Source organism: Haemaphysalis longicornis, unplaced genomic scaffold, assembly GCF_048455015.1.
Source record: "Haemaphysalis longicornis isolate Haplotype H1 unplaced genomic scaffold, Haemaphysalis longicornis Haplotype H1 scaffold_5, whole genome shotgun sequence".
NCBI lineage: Eukaryota > Metazoa > Arthropoda > Arachnida > Ixodida > Ixodidae > Haemaphysalis > Haemaphysalis longicornis.
In genome coordinates, this window is record NW_027526385.1 from 56214761 (window position 1) to 56238953 (window position 24193).

At 48.2% G+C, this 24193-nt stretch overlaps 1 protein-coding gene and 1 long non-coding RNA gene across 2 annotated transcripts in view; one reads left to right on the forward strand and one right to left on the reverse strand.

The window, feature by feature from the left end:
- Nucleotides 1-2340: 2340 nt before the first annotated feature.
- On the reverse strand, nt 2341-6022 carry LOC144138234 (uncharacterized). The gene is made up of 2 exons (XR_013315841.1): nt 5568-6022; nt 2341-4889 (listed from the first exon to the last, which is right to left on the reverse strand). It is a non-coding gene; the product is annotated as an uncharacterized LOC144138234 (long non-coding RNA).
- A 228-nt stretch (nt 6023-6250) lies between these two features.
- LOC144138233 (condensin-2 complex subunit D3-L-like) overlaps nt 6251-24193 on the forward strand; it is a 33047-nt gene continuing 15104 nt past the window's right edge. Inside the window, exons 1-3 of the mRNA XM_077670424.1 lie at nt 6251-13781; nt 16560-16820; nt 18677-20197. Coding sequence (XP_077526550.1) covers nt 12213-13781; nt 16560-16820; nt 18677-20197 — 3351 coding nt within the window. The 5' untranslated portion in view covers nt 6251-12212. The remainder of the gene's footprint in view (nt 13782-16559; nt 16821-18676; nt 20198-24193) is intronic.

Genomic DNA, 24193 nt, shown 5'->3' on the forward strand with positions numbered 1-24193 from the left:
GTTTTTTTACAAAGGCTGTCAAAAAATCAAACATAAAAGCCAAATAAAGTTTAATGTAGTTGTTTTACACAGAAACAAACTTCATATCTACAATTTCAATGAAAAACCACATGCATCACCCAATTTTTATCGTCCTAACTGTAAAAATCATGTTTTTTTTTTTTTAAGACCAGGTGCCCACTTAGAAAAAACGAATTTGAGTTTTTTGGTAGACAGCCCGGTAAAAGACCTCCCAAAAGCAAAGATTGTGGTGTGTTTCCACCATACTACTCTAAGGTGCTGGTGGCAACTGCCCTGGATGAACTGCTTTTAAACTTTATTTCAGGAAATGAGTGAAGATCAATCCCCTTTTACGGTGGGGTGCTACATGAATGGTTCATTTTTAGCCACTAGATTCAAATGTCATGTCTTCATCCTCTCTCTAAGGGGTTTTGGCACCTCCCCTTAAGGGTGATTGACCTTGACTTGTGACAGCCACGCAGCACTTATTTCATTTGTAACGTCATGGCAATTCGCAGTCCCACTTCCAGTTTGTTTCCTCCTACTGTGTACTGTGGAGTACAGACTACTGGGTGGTAGTAGTGTCGCCAGCAAGCAGTCCTCTAGCTCCCACGTTGCTGTTCATCTATACCATCCAGCCACACGCCTGGTTGATAAGAAAGTACAGTGGCTACTAAGACTCCCAACCCTTAATTTTGTCCATTTGCCGTATTCTTCGTCTCTGTTCAGCTGCGTGGGAAGGTTCAGCCGCAGCTGCTGTGCTCTTCTATTGCTCAGTCTCCTATCCAGAGAGTTCCTCTCCACAGTTATGTGCAAATCTGTGGTTGTCAGTTTCATCATTGCTCTCTGTTACTTGTTCTGTCATGTGTTCATTAGTTGCTGTAATTAATTGCAAGGAAAAAAAACGTGCACGCTTTTGTCTTACGACAATAATGGCTTTTTTTTTAACGTTTCTTGAACTGTTAAAAAAAAACACCCGGGGCCTCTTGCTAGTGCATCAGACCCCCTTAGAAGTAGCGATTAGTTAAAGTTCACGACGGGTATGAGTGGGAAATAGCAAGGGAAAAATAGTGGGTCGGTATATGAAATGCAGGAGTGTGTCCCACACTGCCTCCGCTAAATTAGGTGGGTAGGAGGGACGCAAGAGATCATTTAAGGAATTTGGTTGTAAGTTAGTGGGAAGGGTGTCTAGGAGAAATTGTCTTTCAGTTTAACTCAGTTTTCTCGCGAGGGATTTCTTGCTAGATTGTCATCTGAGCTTGGACGTTGCCTGTTTCAGCTATCACTTACTTGCATGCTGTTTGGACTTTTGATTGCAGTGGCTTTGAAACTTCGCCGCTTGATTTTGCTCGACGAAAGCTTCGCGTTCAAACTGTCGTCGTCATTAGAATGTGAGGTGCACCATTTTTGTCTAATTTTGCATCTCGATGCACCGCTATCCAGATTCAAACTAATGGTGTCACGGAATAGATGTTGGTTTCACACCGCGAGGGTCCTGATTTGTTTCTGACTGCAGGAAGCGTTTTTTTTTTTCTGCACTTCTTTACCCACGATCATTATCATTGTCAGAGAAAGTTGGCTTTTCTGTAATGCCTTTTTGGCATGGCATATTCCACTGGTGAGACATAGAAAGTTTTGCTTTAAAATCAGGGTCTTCAAGCACTTTTGGTCCAGTGAGTAGCAATCTGCACGTATTTGTAACCATACAATACTGAGTTAGCACCCTTCGATCCTTCCTGTCTTGTGCCAGCAGTCTCGTCATCCAACACATGAAAGTGCCCTCGACTTTTGCCCGCAATTTTCACTTATGCCTGACCCAATAACTTTTGTTGATTTCCAGTGTTGCGCATGTCACATTTTCATTCAGGGTCACCTTGGGGCAGATAAGCGCCTGCTTGTATTTTTATCAAGTGGTTTTAGCCACGGCGCATACTTCGCACTCTTGTGTGAGCAGCATTATGGTGCCTTGTTGCTTGTCCAGCAAGTGATGTGATGCCATGTCAATAAACATTCTTCAGTGTTTGTGATGACTTTGGTGTTTTCTTGGCTTCACTTTCATATAGTGAGAGTTGCTATCCATCAAGAAGCATACACTTACATATGCTAGGTATTCTTATTTTTTTCTTAGGAAGACATTTACAAAGTTTCGTTGGCAACACAGCATAACATCAAAACAAATAAAACCAACTAAAATGGCAAATGTGGCATATTTTTAAAATTAATAAACTGGAAAAACAACACAGCACGAGAGAGAGAGCACGAAAAGTGACAGCACTGCCTGTTGGTACCATTCTGTTGTTTTCATGCTAAATATTTTCAAATAAATAAATATGCAAGGAATGCAGTTGAAGTAGGGTAACTTTTTATTTGAGCTTGTCTCTTGGACATACAAGTACATTTCTTGAATCGATTGCTGGATGCAATTTTCGATATTAGGCAAGCACTGGATTCTCGAATGGACACAACAGACATTTGTTCAATTCTTATTTGCAATTGCATTGTGCAGTTTAACCCGTACAAAACATTTCACCAAAGTCCAAAGCATTGGTTTAGGTAGAACCAAAAAAATGCCTGTGTGCCAAGATTTCGAAGCATGTCAAAGATTTATAGGTGGCCTGACTTAACCTATAGCCCTACACTGCAGTTACCCTTCATAGCTGGCCCAAGTTATGCTGAGCTTTTCCTCGTGAAACCTAAAAAGTTGAATTTTGATGTTTACAGCTACGCTGTGCAATGTATAAGCCTAGCATAATTTACTCTTCAGTATTTTTACTCTATCCAGGTTTTATGTTAATTACACCACAATAAAAGTTTGCAGCCAGTGTTCAATTGACGAGCGTCAACCAATTCAGGTTGAAAGCACAAAATGCTCTAACAGAAATCGCAGTCTTCACATGTGATCAAATACGTAGTTCTTTAACACTAAACAAGGCTACTGCAGAATGCTAGGAGCGTAAAATATACTCGAGGTGCAGTTGGCCAGTGTGTAATTTAAGCAGCATTGTTTTAAGACAAACGGGAATTGGTGAAACAGCCATGAGCTTCTGACAGCAGCTATCATCGTGACTGGCCAATTCACCTGAGTGGGGATGTTACGGCTATGTGCTGGCCTAATGAATTGCCAAGAAATTTAAAACTCATTGTATGTCGGGTTGCTTGTACCTGTGGACTTTTTTTCAGTTTAAGGTCATAATGCGCTCCCTGGGTCCACCTTTAGTCAGCTAGACCCACTGAGCTATAGTGGTGTCAAGGATGTGGTGCTGGACTAGCACTAGGGATGTCCTGGGTTTGATTCCCATGTGGTTTGAACTCTTCCCAAAGTTTTGAACTCAATCCACTCTTTGCACTGCCGGCCGGTTTAGGAGCTGTTGTGCTAGTACAGACAGCGGATAGTGGCTTCTTAGTCAATGGGCCACTTATTGCTTTCGCGTTGATAAGGTAGAGTTTTCAAGATTGTGTGTAACGGTCGGTTACACTTGCCACATTTAGGGTGCTTAAATCCGACCATGTGCAAATTGCAGGCCTGTGATAAATGGGTACAGGTGATTATCTAGATGCATAAAACTGCGCCTACTGTCAAGGCATGCCGTGAATTTGTTGGTGGAATGGACATTTACAAACATGTATTCGCATGATTTCCACTGCAGCATAAAAAATTGAGGTAAAAAAGGTGCATTGTAATAAAAGGTGCATTGTAATTTTGCAGCTCCAAAGTAGTACACTACATAAGACCAGCACTGCTTCCCCTTGTGGTGCTTTGGACGGCTCACAGCAAAGTCCACTAAGCATCAGAATCAGCTAGTGCTTGATGTAGTTGCTACATCTATTCCCTTTGAAACGCAAGCTGCTGGACACCAGATTTCCCTACACTAATAACATTAGAATTGGGTTAGAAAAGTGAAATGAACTGGAAAGCTGTGGGTGAAAAGTATGATCAACGTGACAATTCCAACAGGGACAAGACCACCCTGTTTTGGGAGCTTTACCCCAAAAGACCAAGGCACTTGGCAACGAAAGGAGCCCCAGCTGAAAACAGAGCAAGGCCTCATGGCTTGTGGAGGGTGCTTCTCGTGGTAGAATATAACTGCCTGTCATCATGCGATTTCGACTGCCCAGGAGTCTTCACCACCACTGTGGTGACATTGAAGGAAGGTGACAGGAAAGTGTCCGCAAAGTCGCACATCAAGGCTACTATTCCTGTTGACACTGGACAGATAAGAGCCAAAATTACAACTAAACTAGTTTTCTGCACAAGAAAGAGGTCACTTTCTTGTTTTGCCAAAGCTAAGAACATGCCCTTAAATAATCCATGCATGACATATGTTCATCACAGATGGGTTTGGGTGTACCAAATTATTTGTTATACGGAACCTTTTTTCCCCGCACTGAGCAGTGCGAACTCGCAGGAAGCAGTTTTATTTCGTGTAAGGCATTTCTAAGAGCAACGCAATCACTTTGTTGTCTGTCTACTTTACTCATACTATCAATTCGTAAATTTATACCAGCAAATAGAAAACAAACAGAAAGAAGAACACAATTTAGCGCACGAGATATCCCCAGCTGTCCATTGCTTTGACACTCGCTGAAAGATTTGTAATGTTCAAGCTGGCATAGATCTGTAGATCGTTTGGTTTTGTTTTCACTGGCATTTCCAGTACACACGCTGCTGTCTTCATGGCTATCCACAGCTGTGTTAGTGTAAACACTCGCTTTAAATGTATGCAGAGAGAACGCAGCAGTGTATCTGAAGTATACCATCAATTATAAGCCAGGCAAGGGCGGGAACCCGTTAGGTCGTGACAAGTGGCCTGCGAACATCAGTTCCCACTAGAATGGCAGGATGAGTGCTGCACGCAGGCTAGGGGCACCGTGACTGCAGTCAGGAGATGCTGCAAGAGAAAAATGAAACGTGAAGAATCAAACAACGTTCACGCAACAGTAAATAATCTACGACGACTGAAAAGAAGGGCAAACGACAGAGAAGACCACACAAGCACTGCCCCTGCCCTGCGTTGTTATCGGGGTCGTTCCGCCTGCATTTGCATCAGTTATAGAACGCTGAGTGGTTCACTATTAAATATGAAAACACATAACGAAGCAACCATCCCTTGGCAGGCACTCCTGGCAAGCAAGAGTACTAGATGCAGGAAAGAGGTGCAAGAGGCCAAAGCAGCGTGTTACAACGCCCTCACGAACCACACGCGCCCACGAAAACCTTGCCAACAGCGTTCTGTCACGCTCAGTTCGCACAGCAAGTTCATTTTCGTTACAACATTAAGATAGGTTAGCCCAAGGATAACAAGCGATGTTAATGACGCCACATTGAAGAAGAGACAAAGAAGCGCCACGGGCGAGACGGGTTCCCGCGCCGTGCAACAAACCGCCAACAGCTTGCGATCGCCGACAGACGCGAACAGAGCAGCATAAACAGCAACAATAATGCAAGACGGTGAGAACGCGCCGTTAACAATTTCGTAAACGTCGCTAATATAACTGCTGCAAGCAGAAAGCACGCTTTGCAGTAGGAGATATGCGAACTGATTGCAAACCCGCCAAAAAACACTCACCTGGTCGGCCGATGGTAACTGGTAACCGGCCGATGGTAACAGATAACTGCAAAGCTGTTGTGCCAGAAGACGCTGGAGCTGTTGAACGACGACTGACAGGGCGACAGCCATCGCCAGTTTATGAATTCTTGCGTTGACCGCGTAAGTCGAACGCGACTACTTGAATCGCTACGGCACGTACGCCGTGTAGGCAGCACTCGGAAAAATGTAAACATACCGCGCGGGAACGCTGCGAGCAAACGTGACGTCACATCCGCCTAGCGATGCTCCTCACCCGCCCAAGAGGTTGGTTAATTCCTCTCCTGAAGGGCAGGTCTCGATCAACGCTCCGTGCCGGTACGCACCGTCGTGGGGCACTGTGCACCGCGCCGGTTTTGGGGGCAACACCGGTGCGTGTTTATCGAGGACGCTATTAGCACACGCGGGAATCAAACAGGAACCGGAACTCGTGCCTATGCCCAGACGGCGGCCATTTTAAAAATACTAGTAAAACCATAGAGAAATAAAAAAAATTGTAAAACGGTAAAACCTAGTGCACCCGCAGCCCCTGTCATGGAATCGCCTGATTCGGTCAACAAAGCTCTCGCCGAGAAGCTCATGGTTGCAATTAACAACCTCACACCATTTGGACGCTCAACGCTTCAACGTGCACGAGCGGCAGGAGTTGTGGGATACGCGGATGGACCGGAAAGCGACCATTTCGCGATACCCAAAACAGACGAACGCTCAGCCGTCCGCACCGCTGCCTCGTCAGCACCGTCTGATCCGGTCAACAAAGCTCTCGCCGAGAAGCTCAGGGTTGCATTTAACAACCTCACACCATTTGAACGCTCAACGCTTCAAAGTGCACGAGCGGCAGGAGTTGTGGGATACACGGATGGACCGGAAAGTGACCATTTCGCGATACCCAAAACAGACGAACGCTCAGCCGTCCGCACCGCTGCCTCGTCAGCACCGTCGCGACGGACGAATACAGACTGGTACGTATGTGCCGCATTTTTATCAATTTCAGTAGCAGTATCGCTTATGCCAGTTGGCCGGTGTCGTGTGTGAAAAGCCGTTCGCGCGTTCTGACAAGAAAGATACGAGCGTCAATGCGCGGTGTGTACGGTATTTTTTTTTTTTCCAAGCTCAGAGCGCTTTGACGGCAATTTGACGAAGCTGGCGACGAGGGGCGGCAATGTCCCAGGAGTGAGCTAACATAATCACTTCGTGCAAAGTTCACAAAACGTAGCCACTTCCTTCGCCGAGGTTCGTCGTTATGCAGCGAATAAAAGATCTCTTCACCGGCGGGGATGTAGCACTCCCTCGACGATTTCCCCGTACTACATACATGGGCATTTCAGGACGCAGCAACAAAATTTCATTGTAAAGTACTCGAACAAACTGAAGTTTTCAGTAGTTGTAAACTGAAAACGAGCTCGTAACGACAGCAGCAATCCAACACGGCCACCATCCCGAAACTTGTGCGACGAGTGGCACTATCTCGTCGCTGCTGGCTGTTCCTATCTCCCCTCGTTTCTATTTTCACCTTTGCTGGTTGGCGATATGACGCCAACTTCCTGTCAATGGATTAAGATACCAAGCAAGGTCGCGGCCGTGAGTGCTAGAACGGTTCGTTGGCCCCGAAGAGCCTCGAACCCGAAAATTTGTCTGCGCGACGGCGAGATGTCCTGCTCGGCGGTAGTTTCTTACGCATTGGCGCACATGTTTGCGTGTTCGTTCGGAACTTCAACCGTTTACTCCACCGTTCTTAGTGTCATAAAAGGAATGTACAGTATGCACACTGGAAAGCCATGCCTAACTTGTGTTTGCTTTTGCCGGCCTCCGCCAATCGCATTCTAGTGTGACATCATAGGTTCTGTTGCGGTAAATGAGCTGGTGGGTCGCATGGTCATTCTCTTTCTTCCTAGTTATGTAGCTTATTTGAGCGATGTTTGCGTTAAAAATGGTGTCAGTATGGTTCTAGCGAGGCAATCTTTCATAATGAACCAAACTTGTGTTTTCTCTTCATGGCTCCTTTAATGTGCCACCTTTTCTATTTTGATTCTCGGTTACCCTGAGATTTTATTGTTAAATGTGTTATTTGCAGCTGGTATGTTTTTGTCGCCTGTTTTTTGTTGGAGCACTTTAAGTTGTTGTTTTGGACAAAAACATTTGTGAATTGAATACGAATAGGGATCTGCATCGAGTTTGCTTTGCTATGATAATAAATATTCCACATGAGTATTACCACTGTAAGTTCAATTTCATTGTCTTGCTTAGGCTTCGTGAATGAGCTGTGCTTCGCGATAGTGACATATTATGAGCTAGATTTCACCAGTATGACCAGCTGCAACAGTGCACGTGAAGACATGAAACGCAGCACTGAAATCAAATAAACCACCTTTCAGCTTTTCCTACACGTGCACATTCTTCACCAAATCAAATTCTTGCATCAGAGATGTGCATTATTGAAGCTATACAGGCACTGCTCCCCTTGTGTTTGTCACTTAAGAAGCTGCTGCTGTAATGGTCATTTCGTGTAAATTCGAAATAGAGCATCCAGGGTGGAAAACACGTCAGCATTTCACCCATTCTCCTGGTCGCATCACAAGTGGCTGCTAGAGCGAGACACTCGCTGCTACAGCAGTGTTCAACATCGTGGATGTCAAGTCGAATAGTAAGCTGCTGCTTGCTTCTGCAGCGCTGTTCACAATGTAACACGTGCAATGTCTACACATATATTAGGAGTATAAAGCACAATGACAGCACATCAATTGATGCCAAATTCATAACACGGGCAATGAAGTATGTTTGAAGGGTTACTTAGTGATCTGTACCATAAAACGTTATCTGCACTGGTTGATGTATGACATGTCGGTTGAGTGGATGCATGGAAACACACATGGTATATTCCTTTTTTGTTACGCAAGATCCAGAATCGGATCATATGTTCACGAAGAAATTTATTATCTTGCCAAAAATGCACTACATGAAATTATTCCCATACATAGGAGGACTGATTGAAGCCAACATTGTTTCCTCTTCCCAAAGCTTTGGGAATTGTTTTTATTACCGTTGTGCTTCTGCATTTATCCAGTGGCTTAGACGACAGAAACCCTATTTATCTTAATTCCTGCGCAAGACAGCAGATAGCCACATAGAAGCCTAACAGAATCAAAGTAGAAATAAAACACCGAAGCAACTTTTCTGGTCCTCACTGCTGTTATGTCAGATTTGGCTCAGACAGCTAAACAGACACACTGCTGAATTATGCAGAGCAAATGAAATGAGCAATAAGAGACCGAAGCAGATTTATTTGTTCTTGACGCTCTATCAGAAGACAACTTGGCTCAGCCAGCCACACAAGCAGACAATGTTCAGTAACATGCTTTCACGTAGGCATTTTATTTGCAACTGTTTCTGCATCCCATAGGTGCATAAGTGTACAAACAATGTAAAAAACTTGCAGTGAAACTCTCGACTAGTTTCTTGTCCTGTAGGTGAAACTTGCCTTCATCGCCATTTACATAGTGTCGCACAAGGAGCCCTAACGCCACACACCGCAGAAGTGATTCTGCTTGAACTGAATTTGTGATCTTGCTTGACTATCGCATGCATCATACATGCGATAGTCATCCTCCCTGTGCAGCAAAAACTGAACTATCGCACAGTGCAAGCATGGCCTTGCTTCCAGAAAATAGTTTGGAACGGTGTGGGTTTTCTCTAGCTCGAGATGTGCAATTTCCTTTTATGGATACACCTGCCACACAGTATCCTGTCACGACTGAACTTATTCGGCTTAATTCTTGCACTACACTTGCAACAAATGAGATCAGAAACCAAGCACTGCAACAGCCTTTTCTTATTCTCATAGCTACATATCAAGGCAATCAACCATGAGCAAGTTACGCACCACACACAGGCTGCTCAGTTAACTCCAGAAATAAATAAAGCACACAAACAGCATATCTGGTATTCTCTGCTGTCTGAAGGAGTTTCTTGCTTCTGCAGCTATGGAAACACAGGTATTCCCCAAGATACGTGGTGCGAGTTGAAGTCCTCCGCCACAACCACAGCTTTCTGGCTAACCGAAAGGGCCGCATCTAAAGCTCTAACTTCGCAAACTCCGCGGGGAAAATACGCATTTATCAACGACAAAGGGCGGCATCCCGGCAGAAGCAAATCAATGCCAAGAATCTCACATTCTGAGGACAAGAAGTCGAAAGTCTTAAATGCATTACGACATAAGTTAATAGATATTAATATCAGTAAGCCGCCACCGCGACCTTGACGGTCCAGGTGGAAGGTTCTGTAGTTAGGGAACATAAAAATTGTGCCGGGGTCCAACCAAGTTTCCTGTAGAAGAATTATTTCGGGTGAAAACTTGGCAGTTAAAGTATAAAAGTCCGGTAAAGAAGAACGAATCGGGCGGCAATTCCATAGTAACACCTTGATAGAAGCCATGATTAGTTGATATTAGCCTCAGTCACTGCTCTGTTTAGGATGTCCTCCGATGTGTTGTCGCATAGCTGGTTTCCTATTTTTTGACTTCGCAGAAGGGTGTGGGGGAGGTGACATGCCTCTTTTGTTGCAAAAGCACACAATCATATCCCCCGTCGACGTTTCATCGCACGGATCTGGGGGCAACGGGACTGAGAAACAATCAATACATGGCTCGCAAGCATCCTGGGGAGCTTTCGATAAGTCGCTTCTCAGTAGATGGGGTGATCCGACTGGTGGAGGGAATAACAGCCGGCGCCGTTGCTGCATTCTGCAATGGCGCTCACGCAAGCACTGTTGTGTCATTAGCCGTGGTGTTTGTATGGGGTGGCGGTACCAAAGAAGCTCCTATTGGCTGGGGAACTGGGAAGCTCTGAATAGGAGGAGCGGGGGCCTGAGGAATGCTTAATGATGGATGAGGTAAGTTTGGATGTACCTGCTGCATAAACGCAAGCATGCCCCGAAACGCGTGGAGCAACCGAGAAAACTGCGACGACATTACTTGAATTTGAGCTCTGAAAACCTGAAAAGACACCTGAAAGGCGGTCAACCGCTGCTGGTCTGGCTTTTGCAACAGCAGCATCCACAAGTGAAGGCAAGGAAGAGTCCATAGCAGTGACCTGACGGGAGGCGACACCCGCGTATCCAAAAGCCCGTTCTTTAACGAAGGCCGTGGCTTCCGCTCGCGAACAACGACGCTTTTCCAGGGCCTCAAACACGCCCACTTCCTGAGCTCGTGCGGGGCAGTTAGAGTAGTTTGCTGGATGTCCCTGCTGACAGAGACAGCACTTCACCTCGTCTCCATTACAGTCAAGCTGTGAGCGCGCCCCCACATGAGCAGCGGCGAAGCGACGATTTGCAACCGCTCGAGGAGTGACCAAACCGCACACACCTGGTGCACTGAAGAGGACGCGGGTTTAAGCGGTCAACTCTGAAAGCCAGCGGCCAGACCTTAATTTCAGAGGGGCAAGAGAGACCAGCAAATGTCGCAATAACTGTGGGGACCTTGCTGTTGGTAGCCTCTCGGCTACAGCGGTACACCGCAATAACACCAGCCTCTGAAAATTTGCGCGGCACGTCCGAAGCACTCACCGGAATGGAGCCGAACATGCGACAGTTTAGCGGGTCAGAAATGCAGGACAGGTCTTGAGGACCTGCACACTAAGCCACCCTTGCCAAATGGCCGGACCTCGGTCACAGACTGGACGGCCTCGGGATGGTTGAGCCGAATTGACGCTCCATTGGTTGGCACCAGAGCCACAGGGACCCTGTTCACGCCACCACTCGAGAAGAAATTCAGAGGCAGCTCCTGCGCAGAAAGGGAAGCCGACCACGGCGACGGCCCCTGGCCGGGAGAGCTGAACGACATGAGCTCGCCTGCTTCCCGAGCCTACAATTTAGAGGAAGCTTCACCGTTCGAAAATTTCACGATAAGCACAGTAGAAATTGACCCGAAATACGACACCCTTGCCGTTGTCAGATGGAGGGGGGGGGGGGGGGGGGGGGGGGGGTCGCACAGAAGTGCTCGCCCCCAGAGCAGTCAATACACTCATCCAACTGGCCAAACCCCGAAAGGGGAAGCAGAAAATCGAAGCGAGGAACCGAAGACCCGTCAGCTGCTGTCGCCGGCGGTCGAGAACGACAACGCACACTCAGATGCGACGACTTCGGGCTCTAAACCGGAAAAGGGAACTGGCAATGCATAAAACCAGAAGCAAGCGGTTGAGGGAAAACCCGGAAGAGCAAAAATTTACCATCAGCAATAAAATTAAAACTCACTACTCCGGCTGACGAATAAGTCCTTTGACGCGTTGCATTATATTGCCAAATAAAGAATTTTTAGCTAAGGTTTTATCTCGGCTCAAAATGAAGGCGTTTTGAAGAACTACTTTTCGGCGCGGACTCTCTCAGAAAAGCTTGGCTCCGAGCCATGGCTCCGAGCGCTGCCTGCAGGCGCAAGGCGGTCGGCCGCGACGTCACGTTGATAGAGCGACACTATTGGCTGGAAGGGGGTAGTAGAGGAGCGACGCCCCTTTTTTCTTGCTTATATAAACACAACCTACACGTGCGGTTGTTTACTATGCCGAGCGAACAGTAACAGTGGTGGTTGTGTGCAAGAGAACAGTACTTCGTGTGTAAGCCGGTGGGATTCTACTCGTCATGGATGCGGACGAACCGTACGATCTTGTTAGTAGAACGCTAACAGCGTTCACTGACTTGCCAATGGATTTGCTGGAGCAGGAATGGATAGACGAGGTGTGGGATAACAGGTACACGGATGCCGAGCTGCCCGACGTCGATCTGTTGGAGTCCTGTGAAGGAAACAGTTCCGCGCTCATGGACGCTCTCTCGAGCGCCTGCGAATACTGCCAGAAATGGTCGTGTTTTTCGGATACTGAAGACGAAGAGGGTGACGAAAACACCGACGACAAGCTGTGGCAAACGCTGATGGACAACGGCGTTCACTACAAGTCTCTTCTCGCCTTGGTGTATCTGGGAATCTGCCAGGGAAACGCTTCGGGTGCCACTATCGAAAAGAAGAACATTGGTCTGCGTTTCGCCAAGCTTTACTTCAACCTCGTGCTTGTGCCAGGCAGTTCGGCCTACCGCATTTTTCAGGAAAGCCTTTTTCAGGCTGCCGTTCAGTGCTTTCGCCTCCCAAACGACAGCGGGAGCGTACGAGGCAGCGGGAATGACAACGGCGAGCTCGTCGAAACCGAGGTCTGGTCCCAACAAATGTTGGACTTTGTGAGCAGCATGACGGAGTCGCTCAGAGACCTCGTTTGGATGCTGCAAGGGTTCAAGCTGCGCTCGTACATCGAGGTGACCGAATTCCTGATCGAACGCTTGTCCGACCTGCTCGCGCTCGACATTCCCGGCGCCAACGTGAGCTTCAGCATCAACCTCGAGAACCGCAACTGTCATTACCGCCAGCTTCCCACGTACGCCTTCTGCGCGCTCAAGCTGCTCTGCTTGCCTCAACACGGCGAGCCGGCGGACAGTTTTCGCGACATCACCAAGTGCCTGATGTCGCACATCCTCATGTTGGCTGCGGGCGACGCGCAGTCTGTAAGCCGGCCCTTCTTGAACGTACGGGACAACGCCATCTCGTTCCTTTGCCACGTGATGGAGACCTGCGACGACGAGGTCCGAGACGGCTTCGAGGACGTGATCATCATCTTGATTCACAACGTTTCCTTTAAAGCCGTCGACCGCACAGACTTCCGGCTCAAGACCACGCAGGCGGTGCACACGCTGATGGCCGTGCTGAACGAGGAGCGCTTCCAGAGGGTGGTCGAGTGGTTCATCAAGCTCACCATGGTGCCGCTGGGCAAACGGCGCGTCTTCGCCCTCGACATGATCCTGGTCCTCATCTGGGACAAGCGTGTCTCCACGGCCAAGTGCTCGGACCTCCTCCTGGCGGCCATAAAGCGGTGCAACGACAAGGCGGCCACGGTCAAGACCAAGGCCTTGTCGGTGCTGGCCAGCGTGACCAGCCACCCGCCTGAGCACTGGCTACCCCTGTTGCGTGTGTCCAACCCGGTTGAGCCGGCGGACGAGGGGGACGGGGCGCAGGTGGCTGTGGAAGACGACCGGCTCGCGCAGCTCATGGTGATGCTCAAGTTCCGCGCGGAGGACCCCAAGGTGAACGTGCGCAAGGCGGCCCTGTCGGTGCTCCAGAACGTGCTCTGCGCCAGCGGGGACTTCGTAACACAGGAACACGTGGAGGTGAGGAGCCGTCCGTTTCTTTACTACGTAGAGGTGGTTGCATTCCTTCAGTCAGGGCCTAAACCACATCCACAAGCGGGTGTCCTTTGAAAAGGTCGGGCAGACAACATACAAGTTTGTTTTATCCGAAAGATTTGCCGTTTTAACAGTGCCCCTAACGCCTTTCCAGCAACAAGTCATCCTTTATTTACTGTGACATTAATCAGTTTAAGCTAAATTAAAATTTTGATTCTTCCGCCAAATCTTGTTTCATGACGTCTGCCATACTGTGTTCATACTGCAGAGCCTTGTTTACCGTTAGTCAACCTAGATGATGCCACTGCACTGCTCCATACCGCTATTCGCCTCTGCTTTGTTTTTAACCATTTTTACACCTGGCTTGTCTTTTGTTGCGGTAGGTAGTTATCGTTTCGTGAACTGTGGGATATGTCCAATAAATAGGGTCACATAGGGCAATGTCGCTTACACCAATTGGCCAGTGTCGTCTGAGACAACCCCATAGTGTCACACTGCTGTGCATAACAAGCATAGTGCGCGCAGTACCAACAGCAGTACACCCGGGTTCATAGCTTCCATTGTTTCACCGTACCATTCTTGCTGCTATAGAATAGCTTGTTCTGCAAGCTTATCTCTTTTCAACGCGACTTCTAAGACCATTTTTGTGAGTTGCAATCATTGTCATTCCCACTTAAACCGCTCAGCCAGCATTCACATTTCCCGCTCTACGAAATGGTACTACCATTTCGTGAATGTCGCGCCTTTACCGTCCACCAATGCTTTACCAAAACAAGAGAGCCAGATGAAAGCCTCGGCGTTCTATGGCGCGTTGAATAGGTGTTCTTGGTGTTGCCTTTTGTACCTAGTTAGAACGTGTTTACTAAAGCAAAACTGAGCTCTTACCTTAATATATACGGGCTTCAGATCACAATAATGTCTATGCATTTTCTATTGCAGCAGTGGTCCTGTTTGCGATGGCGTGTTTGCCATTATGACACGACCTAATTTATTAACTACTTGCGAGATCAAGTTGTTCATGGTTTTTAAGTGAAATTTTGGTTTCAAAAGCACACACAGATAGTTACAAATTTTTCTGACGGCTACAACCTAATGCGCGTCGCAAAGGGTTATAAGCCCTGCCTAACTTGTGTTTACTTTTACCCGCCGCGGTGGTTAAGGCGTCGCTTGTTCATTTCCCGGCTGCGGCGGCCGTTTTTCTGATGGAGGTGAAAAGCAAAAACGCCCGTGTGTACGAGATTTCGGCGCGCATTTAAGTTCCCCAGGGGGTCAAAATTAATCTGGAGCCCTCCAGTACGACGCGCCTCATCGCCTGCGTTGCGCGTTAATAAACCCTGCAATCAATCCATCAATCAATTGTTTGCTTTTGCTGGCCTCAGCCAGTTGCACAGCTGGGGATATTAACAGGTTTTAGTGCTAGAAATGAGCAAGTGGGTCGCATGGCCATCCCCTTTTTTTCCTAGTTTCGTAGCCTATTCGAGCAAAGTTTACATTAAAAGTGGTGCCAGTATAATTCTAATGAGACAATCTTTTGAACGCATCGAACTTGTGTTTGGTGCTATATAATCAGAAAAAAAGGGAATGCAGACGAAACACAAAGTTGGTGCATTGGAAAGATTTCCTCATTAGAATCGTACTGACACAACTTTTAATGCAAACTAAACAAGGGGCTCTGCAGTCCGCTGCAGACTCAACATCGTACTAGCGTTCGCTTGAAGATCTGCTCTGGATGCGTCATTGCAGACTTCACAAAATGCACCCTTTTTCGCACCCTTGTGTTTGTTCTTTCCCTTCATCTCTGCTGCGTTCAACTTCAGTTCACATGCATCAGTCAAGTTTGTCCTCTTTTTGGGGGGCCAGGAAAACAAAATACTGGTTCCTTCGAAAGAGTTTGCTGCATTAAGCTGGATAATAAAGAAAACGGGTAAAAGAGTGGTGGCTTACTGTGACTGCCTCTGTGACGTGGCATGAGCTAGTTTGTGCAATTCCTGGCTGTCATCAAAAGCTGATAAACTCGAAAATCATGTGCATCCTTGATAACTGGACACCTTATCTTGTTTTCAAGTCCTTGAAAGTCCAGATCTCCTTACAGACCCCTGAAAATCCTTTAATTTAATCAATTTTTATTAAGTACGCAAGCAACATGAAGCTACGTAGGGACTGAATTATTATTGTTTTTAGTCAATCTTCTGTACGAACTAAAAGTTTGCTTTTTGTAGCACTGAACGGGCTTATCCCTGCTTTTTTAACAGGCAATCATGAGAAATCGCCGTAGGAGGAAATGTCTCTGGAGCTATCGTTTTGACAAGGGGGGCTGGTCAGGAGACAAGTACTCTTGTCGAAATGTTGACTCCAGTGACGTTCCCAATTTTTGGTTTTATTTAGACATAACATCACTCTTAATATTTCTAACTGACAATGTAGTCCTTGAATATCCACGCTAAGAGCCCTGAAAGTGCTTTAAAAAAAAAAAAACCCTAGAGTTTTCCTCGTATAAACCAGCATGAACCATGTAATCTGGATTGCGTGACCGCAGTGATCTCTGGTTTTGCTTGAATGCTAGCGTGGAGCTAATTTTCTGACCACGTACTGATCTTCAAGCTGCAGCAGCGATAATTTTCTTTTCCCAAGACCCGCGATTTTTCTCCCATAAAATGCTCAATTGTACACGTTCTTTCGGTAGGCGAGGTTGGTGTAGGGGAGGGTTGGGGTGTATGGTTGAAGTTGCGCATCACAGCGGGAGTGCGGGGCCTTCCCGCGCAGATCCTGAAGGAGAGCTGCCTAGACCTGGCGCTGCTGGTGCGCAAGCAGGCGCTGCAGGCGCTGACGCGCTGCCTGCAGGCCCATCCCCAGGAGGCGCTGCTGCTGCGGCTGTGGCTGACGGGGGCCCTGCCCCTGGTGCTGGACGCCGAGGACTCGGTCATGGAGAAGGCCGTCGAGGCCGTCGACATGCTCATCCTGGAGCCCCTCTGCCGGCCCAGACAGGGCGCCGACGCCGCCCTCGGGTGGCGCCTGCTCGCACAGGCAAGTGGCGACTCGCGGCCGGCAGCGTTCTTCAACGCACACCGGTTGCGCAGCTCTGCTTCAGAATTCGGCCAGGCCCTCATCCTGCCTTAGGGTTTCATGCTAATATATACTAAAGGCAAATATGGCACCACTGTCTAGGGGTGCCACGCTTCAGCGAGCGTTCCGTCGTGTACCGAGCAGGCACGTCATACTTGTCCCTGGCACGGCTCAAAAAGAGGCTGAAAATTTGGCTCTGGCTGCAAAATAGCTACGATATTACTGTAAAAGGTTATTCAAATTTGTTTTATTATTATAAAATTGAGATTTATTTGTCAGTGATTATTTAGAAGCTTCTTGCACGATTTTGTCTTGGAGATAAGCCAAGTAGGCGAGGAGCGTCACCAGCTGCACAGGCTCTGCCCGTAGCCGCCCGTGATTGCAGTGCCAGATTTCCCTCTACTATATATCGGCATGTAACTCTATGGCCCCTGCTTCGTTGAAGCCGAGGGGATTGGTGCGGCACCTAGGGGGCAAAAACTGAACTTTGCGAACATTTACTTAATAACACTGCTTAATAAAATGAAGCATGCTTTTCAAACACAGAAACATTGACCCTTGGGGGGTCAAATTTTTCACCCAAGTGCAACCCCCCATAGTCAGTTTTTTTTATTGGTGATAAAAATTCTTTGGACAAATCTATTTCAATAAAAATAATGTAATCTGTTTTAGCGCGATCATGAAGTGGCAAAAAATTTTTTTGTGTTGTTCCATATGCATGTTTTATTCATGAGTAACATAAGAAAAAATCTAAAAGTTTCGTGGGCGTAAAAGCGGGAAGCGCCTGGAGGACGAAACCGAAACCAGCTGCTGCGCGCCCGCACGTGACCTGATGCACAAGCGATAGCGGGCGCACCGCTGTAGTAAAGCTTAGAAAGAGAAAAGAAGAGCCATCGGTGCAAGAAAAAAATTTCCACTATTTCCGCAGTGTGGCAGCACATGCGGAGCAAGAAAAATGACCGAAAAAGGTGCACCTTTTTAAACATACAAGCAATGATGTACATGTACGTCATTGACCATTTCTAAGGTGTTTGAAGGGGACGTACATGAACACCATTGACCCTGAAAGGGTTAAATTAGGTAATGTTTACTTGGGTTTCCAGGTTCTTTTATGACTTGCGGCAGAAGCCGTAAGAACTTGAGCGCCACTTCTGCAGACTTATGACAGGCTAGTGAACTTGCCCGTTTCCCTCCCCCCCCCCTGGAGTAGCAAGCGCTATCGTTAATGGGGCTGACCTCTTCAGCTTTCATTAGTTTTTTTTTCTTTCCCCCAGCACAGGGGGCCCAATTGCGAACCGGTTTTTGATACATGTGGCTTACGGGGAGTTTCGCTACTGATGTGTATGGAGTAACTCTGGTGGCCGGCATGCAGTATAGATGTGGCCTTCCAGAAGGCAGTGTGGTTGGTTTTGGAGGAAACTCGTTCCCGGATGGGTATTGTGTTGGGGCAGATGCAGAATTCAAGCCGTGCCAATGTAAAAACAAAAACGCACACAGGGCCTAGACTCCTTAATCCAGGAGGACTACATCACGGTGGCTTTAGCTGTACACTGTTACGAGTTAAGAACAGCAATGGAAGTTGCCCCTGGGCCTTTTTACCACAACCAGCTGTCCCTCCAAGCACCGCTAAGATTCCGTTACCTGCGAGTATTGTGGGAAGCAGAGAATAAAAGCACAGAACAAAACACATGCAAAAACAAAAGTTACGACCTCAGTGTTCTTGTGAGCGTAAATTATGAAGTCAAACTGAGCAAACAAAGCAGCTGATGGTGGGATTTTTCAAGGTGTTCAAATGCGGGCCCTGCCCCCCTGTGCAGGTGTCCCAGGGCCCCTTCCAGGAGCACCACAAGTACCTGCAGCAGGCCGTGCTCGAGCTTCACCGGGGGCAGAAGATCCGCACCAGCCAGCTGCAGCACCTGAAGAGCCACGTGGGCGGGCCCAACGACGCCTCAGTCTGGCTGCTTCTGTCCAAGCTGGCGCTCTGCTGCGACATTGGCCAGGGGAAGTTTGCGCTCGGCTACTGGAAGCAGCAGTGGGAGGGCGAGCGGGGCCCCAGCGCCTCCACGGAGACCCTGAACCACGTGCTGGCCGTGCTGCGCAAGGTGTCGCGGCAGCTGCCGCCGAGCGCCGTGCCGGAGCTCATTGGCGACCTGGAGGCCCAGCTGCAGCAGCTGAGCTTGCCCACCGAGATCATCCCAGGCGCCGTTCAGTGCCTTTACAGCCTCAAGCGCAGTGTGCAGCCGAAGCGCCCCGAAGTGGGCGAGCATGCCGTCGAGATCTGGTGCAAGCAGGCCCTGGGCAAGTGCCAGGCCTTCCTCTCCAAGACGCTTGCAGCCGGGGGGGACCTCGAGGCGCAGGAGGAGCAGCTCGTGCGGCACCTGGTGCTGCTCGGGGAGGCGGCGCAGCCCGCCCCGCGTATCGTGTCCCGCCAGCTCCACCACTTGGTCCAGTCCTGCTTCGCGGGCGCGGAGGATAAGGGGTATCGCCGGATGTTGCGGGGAGGCGGCTGCCCGCAGGTGACGCGGCTGGTGCACGCCCACGCGGTGATCGTGATGGGCTCCCTGAGCCTGCAGAACGAGAAGCTGGCCAAGAGCGCGGTGCCAACCATGGGCAACGCGCTGGCGAGCAGCGCAGACCCGATGATGCGCGCCAACCTGGTGGTGGTGCTGATGGACATGTGCAAGCGGTACGCTTTGCTGGTGGACCCGTACCTGCCCGCAGTGACGCGCTGCCTCAAGGACCCCGTGCGGGCCATCCGCAGCCTGGTGCTGACGCGCCTGCTGCAGCTGCTGGAGCAGGACTTTCTCAAGCTGCGCGGGCGGCTCTTCTGCCGGCTCCTGTCGGTCCTGACCGACCAGGAGGCCGAGGTGCGCGAGCTGGCAGAGTTCGGCCTGGTGGAGTGCGTGGGCCGGCGGCAGCCGCACATATTCTACCAGCGCTTTGTCGAGTGCATGTGCTACCTGAACGGCTACTCGGGTGGCGGCCAGGCGGAGAGCATCGTGGAGACCTCGGAGCGGGACCGGCGGCTGTTTGGGGTGGGTCGGGAGGAGCGGCTGGCCCAGTACCGGTTCCTGCTGCTCAACATGACTGACGAGGACCGGTTCAAGCTGACTCAGGACCTGACCCAGAGCGTGCTGATGCCCTGCGCCGAGGAGCCCAGCTCCACGCCGGGCATGGAGGAGCAGTGTCCCGAGATGCTGCACGACGCCCTGTGGGTGCTCTGCTCACAGGAGATCAAGCTGCAGTCCATCGCAAAGGCGGCCGAGGACGCCGCCCAGGAGGAAGACCCCACCCGGGCCAGCCTGCAGGTCATCCGCAGGGCCGTGCTCAGCAACGTGGTGAGTGCCGACTCCAGGGGAGCGGCTTTTCGCATGGTCTATTGCGACGTCATCACCTCTCATGTTGGTTGCGATCACGTATGCGGCAGTATGAGCCTACATTACAGGCGGTTAAGTGTGGTGGGCACCATGACTGAAAAGTGGAAGAGTGTGACATGAGCGGCCAGGTGACTTGCGCCAGGTTGAGCCGTCCCTGCACAGCCAGACGTCAGCGGTCGGGCACTGCTGCGCACGCATGTATGTGCGGTGTGCGTGAACCAGTTGCACTTGATGCGTAGGACAGCGCCACATGGCACGGCCATCGTTGGTCCTCGTGTTGGCATGTTGGGCAATGGGTCATATCCTTGCTTATGCATCTATAATCAGTGTTTTGAACTGAAAGAAATACTGGTTCAGTTACGGTTCAGGTTTAGAATTCATTTCATTCCAGTTCGGTTCCAGTTCGACAAAATCACAGCCCGAACTGGTTTGGAAGCTTGAACCGGTTCGCAAACCGGTTTGGAGAGTCCAATTAGTAGCGAACTGTGAAAAAAATCTTTCCAGTTTAAAGCGACCAGAAAAACTAAATACAATTTTGGTGCATTCAAAATTTTGTTTTCTTGTTAAAAGTTGCAAAACTTTAAAGACAATAGTTAGCAATTAGGTGGAGAGATGCTGGTTGCCTTCTGCCCCCCCCCCCTCTTTTTTCTGTATTCAGAAAAGAACAAATAAACTTAAATTAAATTCAATTCAACTTTGGGGTTGGCTTTGCTTATTGGAGGATGGTTTAATATTAATAGGGCCTTCTGAGACGCTCTAGTTAGGTACGTTGTCTGCGGCGTAAGTGTGTAAACTCTTGCATCCCGGTGACGGGTGAAGAAAAAGCTATGTTCAACTTTGCACGCACTGAAACTGCTGTTCGATGGAAAATATGCAAGCAAACACCTTGTTTTACGGAATGCCGCTGTGGGGTCACATGAACACTGCCGTTTGGTGGACACGAAGCAAGGCCTGTTATCTGACCCCTTTCTGCTCTCTGCTTGAGGTTTGGCCTTCGAACGGTAATAATGCAATGCACACGCTGGAGCTGAGAGTAGATGACTCCGCATTTTGTAAACCTCCAGATATAGTACAAGAACTGCGTTCCTGGTTTAGATTAGGTTCCAGTGCGTGGTAGAACGCCTGAGAATAAGAGATTAGGTACTTGGCAGGGGACTTGCACAGCGGCCTCTACGGATATTAGGGAGGCACCATGCATAATGCTGTTAAATGGTGTTGCGTCTAATCCATATGGCAATTCTGGCTGCTACAAACCTGCTCCAAAAATGCCTTTCTGGCTACTCCAAGCCTGCTACAAAAGGCACTTTTGCCTGCTCCCAGGACTGCTCCCAAACCCATGGACCCTGTTCCACCCCTGACGTTTACGTGTGTTGTAGTGACTTTCATTGTTTACCCCACTATTCTTCCTGCTACAAAATGAATATGCATTGCATTTAAGTGCAAATAGCTCCTTCGGCAAGCTTATGAGCCCTGCCTAATTTGCGTTTGCTTTTTCCGGCCCCAGCCAGTCTCGCAGCTGCGCATATGACATCATAGGTTCTGTTGCGGGAAATGAGCGAGTGGGTCGCATGGCCATTCCCTTTTTTCCTAATTCTATAGCTTATTTTAGCAAAGTGTGCGTCAAAAGTGGTGTCGGTATGATTCTGTTGATTCAATCTATCGAATGAACCAAACTTGTGTTTTGTCTGCATGGCCCCTTTAAAAACCAGCGGTGTACTTTTTATCATCATTTGTAGCATAAGAAAAAACAGTCCTACAGTGGCTGCGTGAATGCTGTATATGAATTGGATTGTTTGGTTGGGACAATTTGTTAGCAGTCACCTTCCCGACTATACTAGATAAAATCTTGTTAAAAGTGATCTTTAGTTAAGTTTAGATAAATAGTGAACGTAGGTGTCCAACTACGTCTTCTGCTAAACTTCACTGGTTTTTATGCTATTGTCATGAAATTTTCCGGGATGTGTATAATAGATGTCTATAAAGCATATGCAAATTTCCATACAGAAAAGCTTAATAGTTCTCAAAATAAAAACTGAGTTCAAATTTTTTTTCTCAGTTTAAAGGAGCCATGAAGACAAAATACAAGTTTGTTTTATTCAAAAGATTTCATGTTTTATAGTGCCCCCAGCACTTCTCCGGATACAAATGATGCTGTATCCACTGAGAAATGAATCAATTTGGGTTAAAATTTTGATTTTACCGCTAAATTGTGTGTTTTCATGGTCCGCAATGACATCACGGGAACCGACTGCTGTGCAGCCGATTCCGAAGCCTTGTTTACCATTAGTGAACCTAGATGGCACCACCATGCCGTTGCAAGCCGTTTTCTGCCTTTGGTTTGTTTCTGACTGTATTTAAAGCTGGCTTGTTTTTGTTTTGGGAGAAAATAATCGTTTCGTGAAACGTAGTGCTCGCTCGACAAATATGACACTGGCTGAATGACGCAAGCACGGTGTCTTACGTGACCATCTGATACAACCCCAAAGCTCCGTAGTGCTGTGTAGCTAAACCAAGCAAAGTGCGCGCAGTACAAGCGGCAGTACGCATCAGTACTATGTTTACGTGTGCTTGCGTTTACGTGCGTTTACGTGTGCTGCATGGGAGAAGGTGTGCATCGCTGGTTTAAAATAAGAGGTTCGCGAAGGCTGTACCTCACGCAATGGCCACTCGCAGCCTATGGATGGTGTAAGAGAACTTGAAGTGTTTGTGAGGCGTTTGCAGTCTGTGCACATTAACGATTGCATTCGAGAATTGTTTTGAGAGAGGATTTTCATTTTTTACCCTTTTTGCAGTGCTAATTGTAATGGCGTGGTTAGAAAGCTATTTTTTTGGTATAGCTGCTACTATGTTGGATGTTGTGTATTACTTTGATGCGAAAGCATTAGTTAACTCGGTAGCTCAAAGATGCAGTTTTATTGTGGCCTAGAGATGTCACCCGTAATGGCCGACAGGTGGTACACGGAATGACTGGGGATCAAAGAATAAAAAACATACGGGAACAAACATTCATGGTATGGGCGCAAAAAAAATCCAGACGTGTTGTGACGGACAAGAGGCTTAACCACTATTTTACGCCGATGCCACATGGAACGCTGCTTTCGTGCTAGTACTCAAAGTGTGAGCAAAATGGTGTAAAAAGGAGAAATAAAATGCGAGGTGAGCGGTGCGAGATACCTGTCCCATGTGGGTACAAGCCTGGCATTTCCTCTGCGTTCCAGTGCCACCTACTGCTTTTCCTGGACAACTCCTATTTTTTGTGCTAGTGTTAAAGAGCCCCGCTGTTCTACCTCAGGGGTAGAATTGTGGGTTTTGGAATGAACGCCCTAGTTCGAGCCCCAACGATGCCAATATGTTCTCCCAGCTCAATTCTGCGCATTGTTTTCGTAAATGAAAGTGGTTTGGTATCTTTTAGGTCAGTTTAGAGGTCAGCATGTTTTATTGACCCCGAAATGCGGGCTTGAGCAATGGGCGCATCCCTCACTGCTCTGTGGCTCGCCTGGGGAACCCATAATGCCTTTGCATGAAAGCACACCTGTTGACAAAAATGTGACCAATAATATTTCGAATCTACTACATATGTCATATTTGCTACGTCTGTTGTGAGAACCATGTGTGACTGCACTGAGCATTTGCAAGGGACGACGGAGAGCATACTCGAGCACTCGTCTATGTGTGTTTTCTGTTCATCTTCGTTCCTTGCAAATGCTCAGCGCAGCAAAACATGAATCGGGGGCAGTATTCTAGTGTTTTGTCCAGTTTGGGTCTGTCTCAAAAGTGTCTGTTTTGAGCAAGCCATGATTAACTAAAAGTGAACGCTTGGATGTGACACCGTGCAAACATGTCGGAGCTGTGAGCTGCACTTTCTCGGAGCAGACTATTTTTCGTCACCTTGTTGGTTCGCTGGCGGAACAATAAACACATTAAAGATAGTTTAAAGCAGGTTTAGTCATTTAAAAT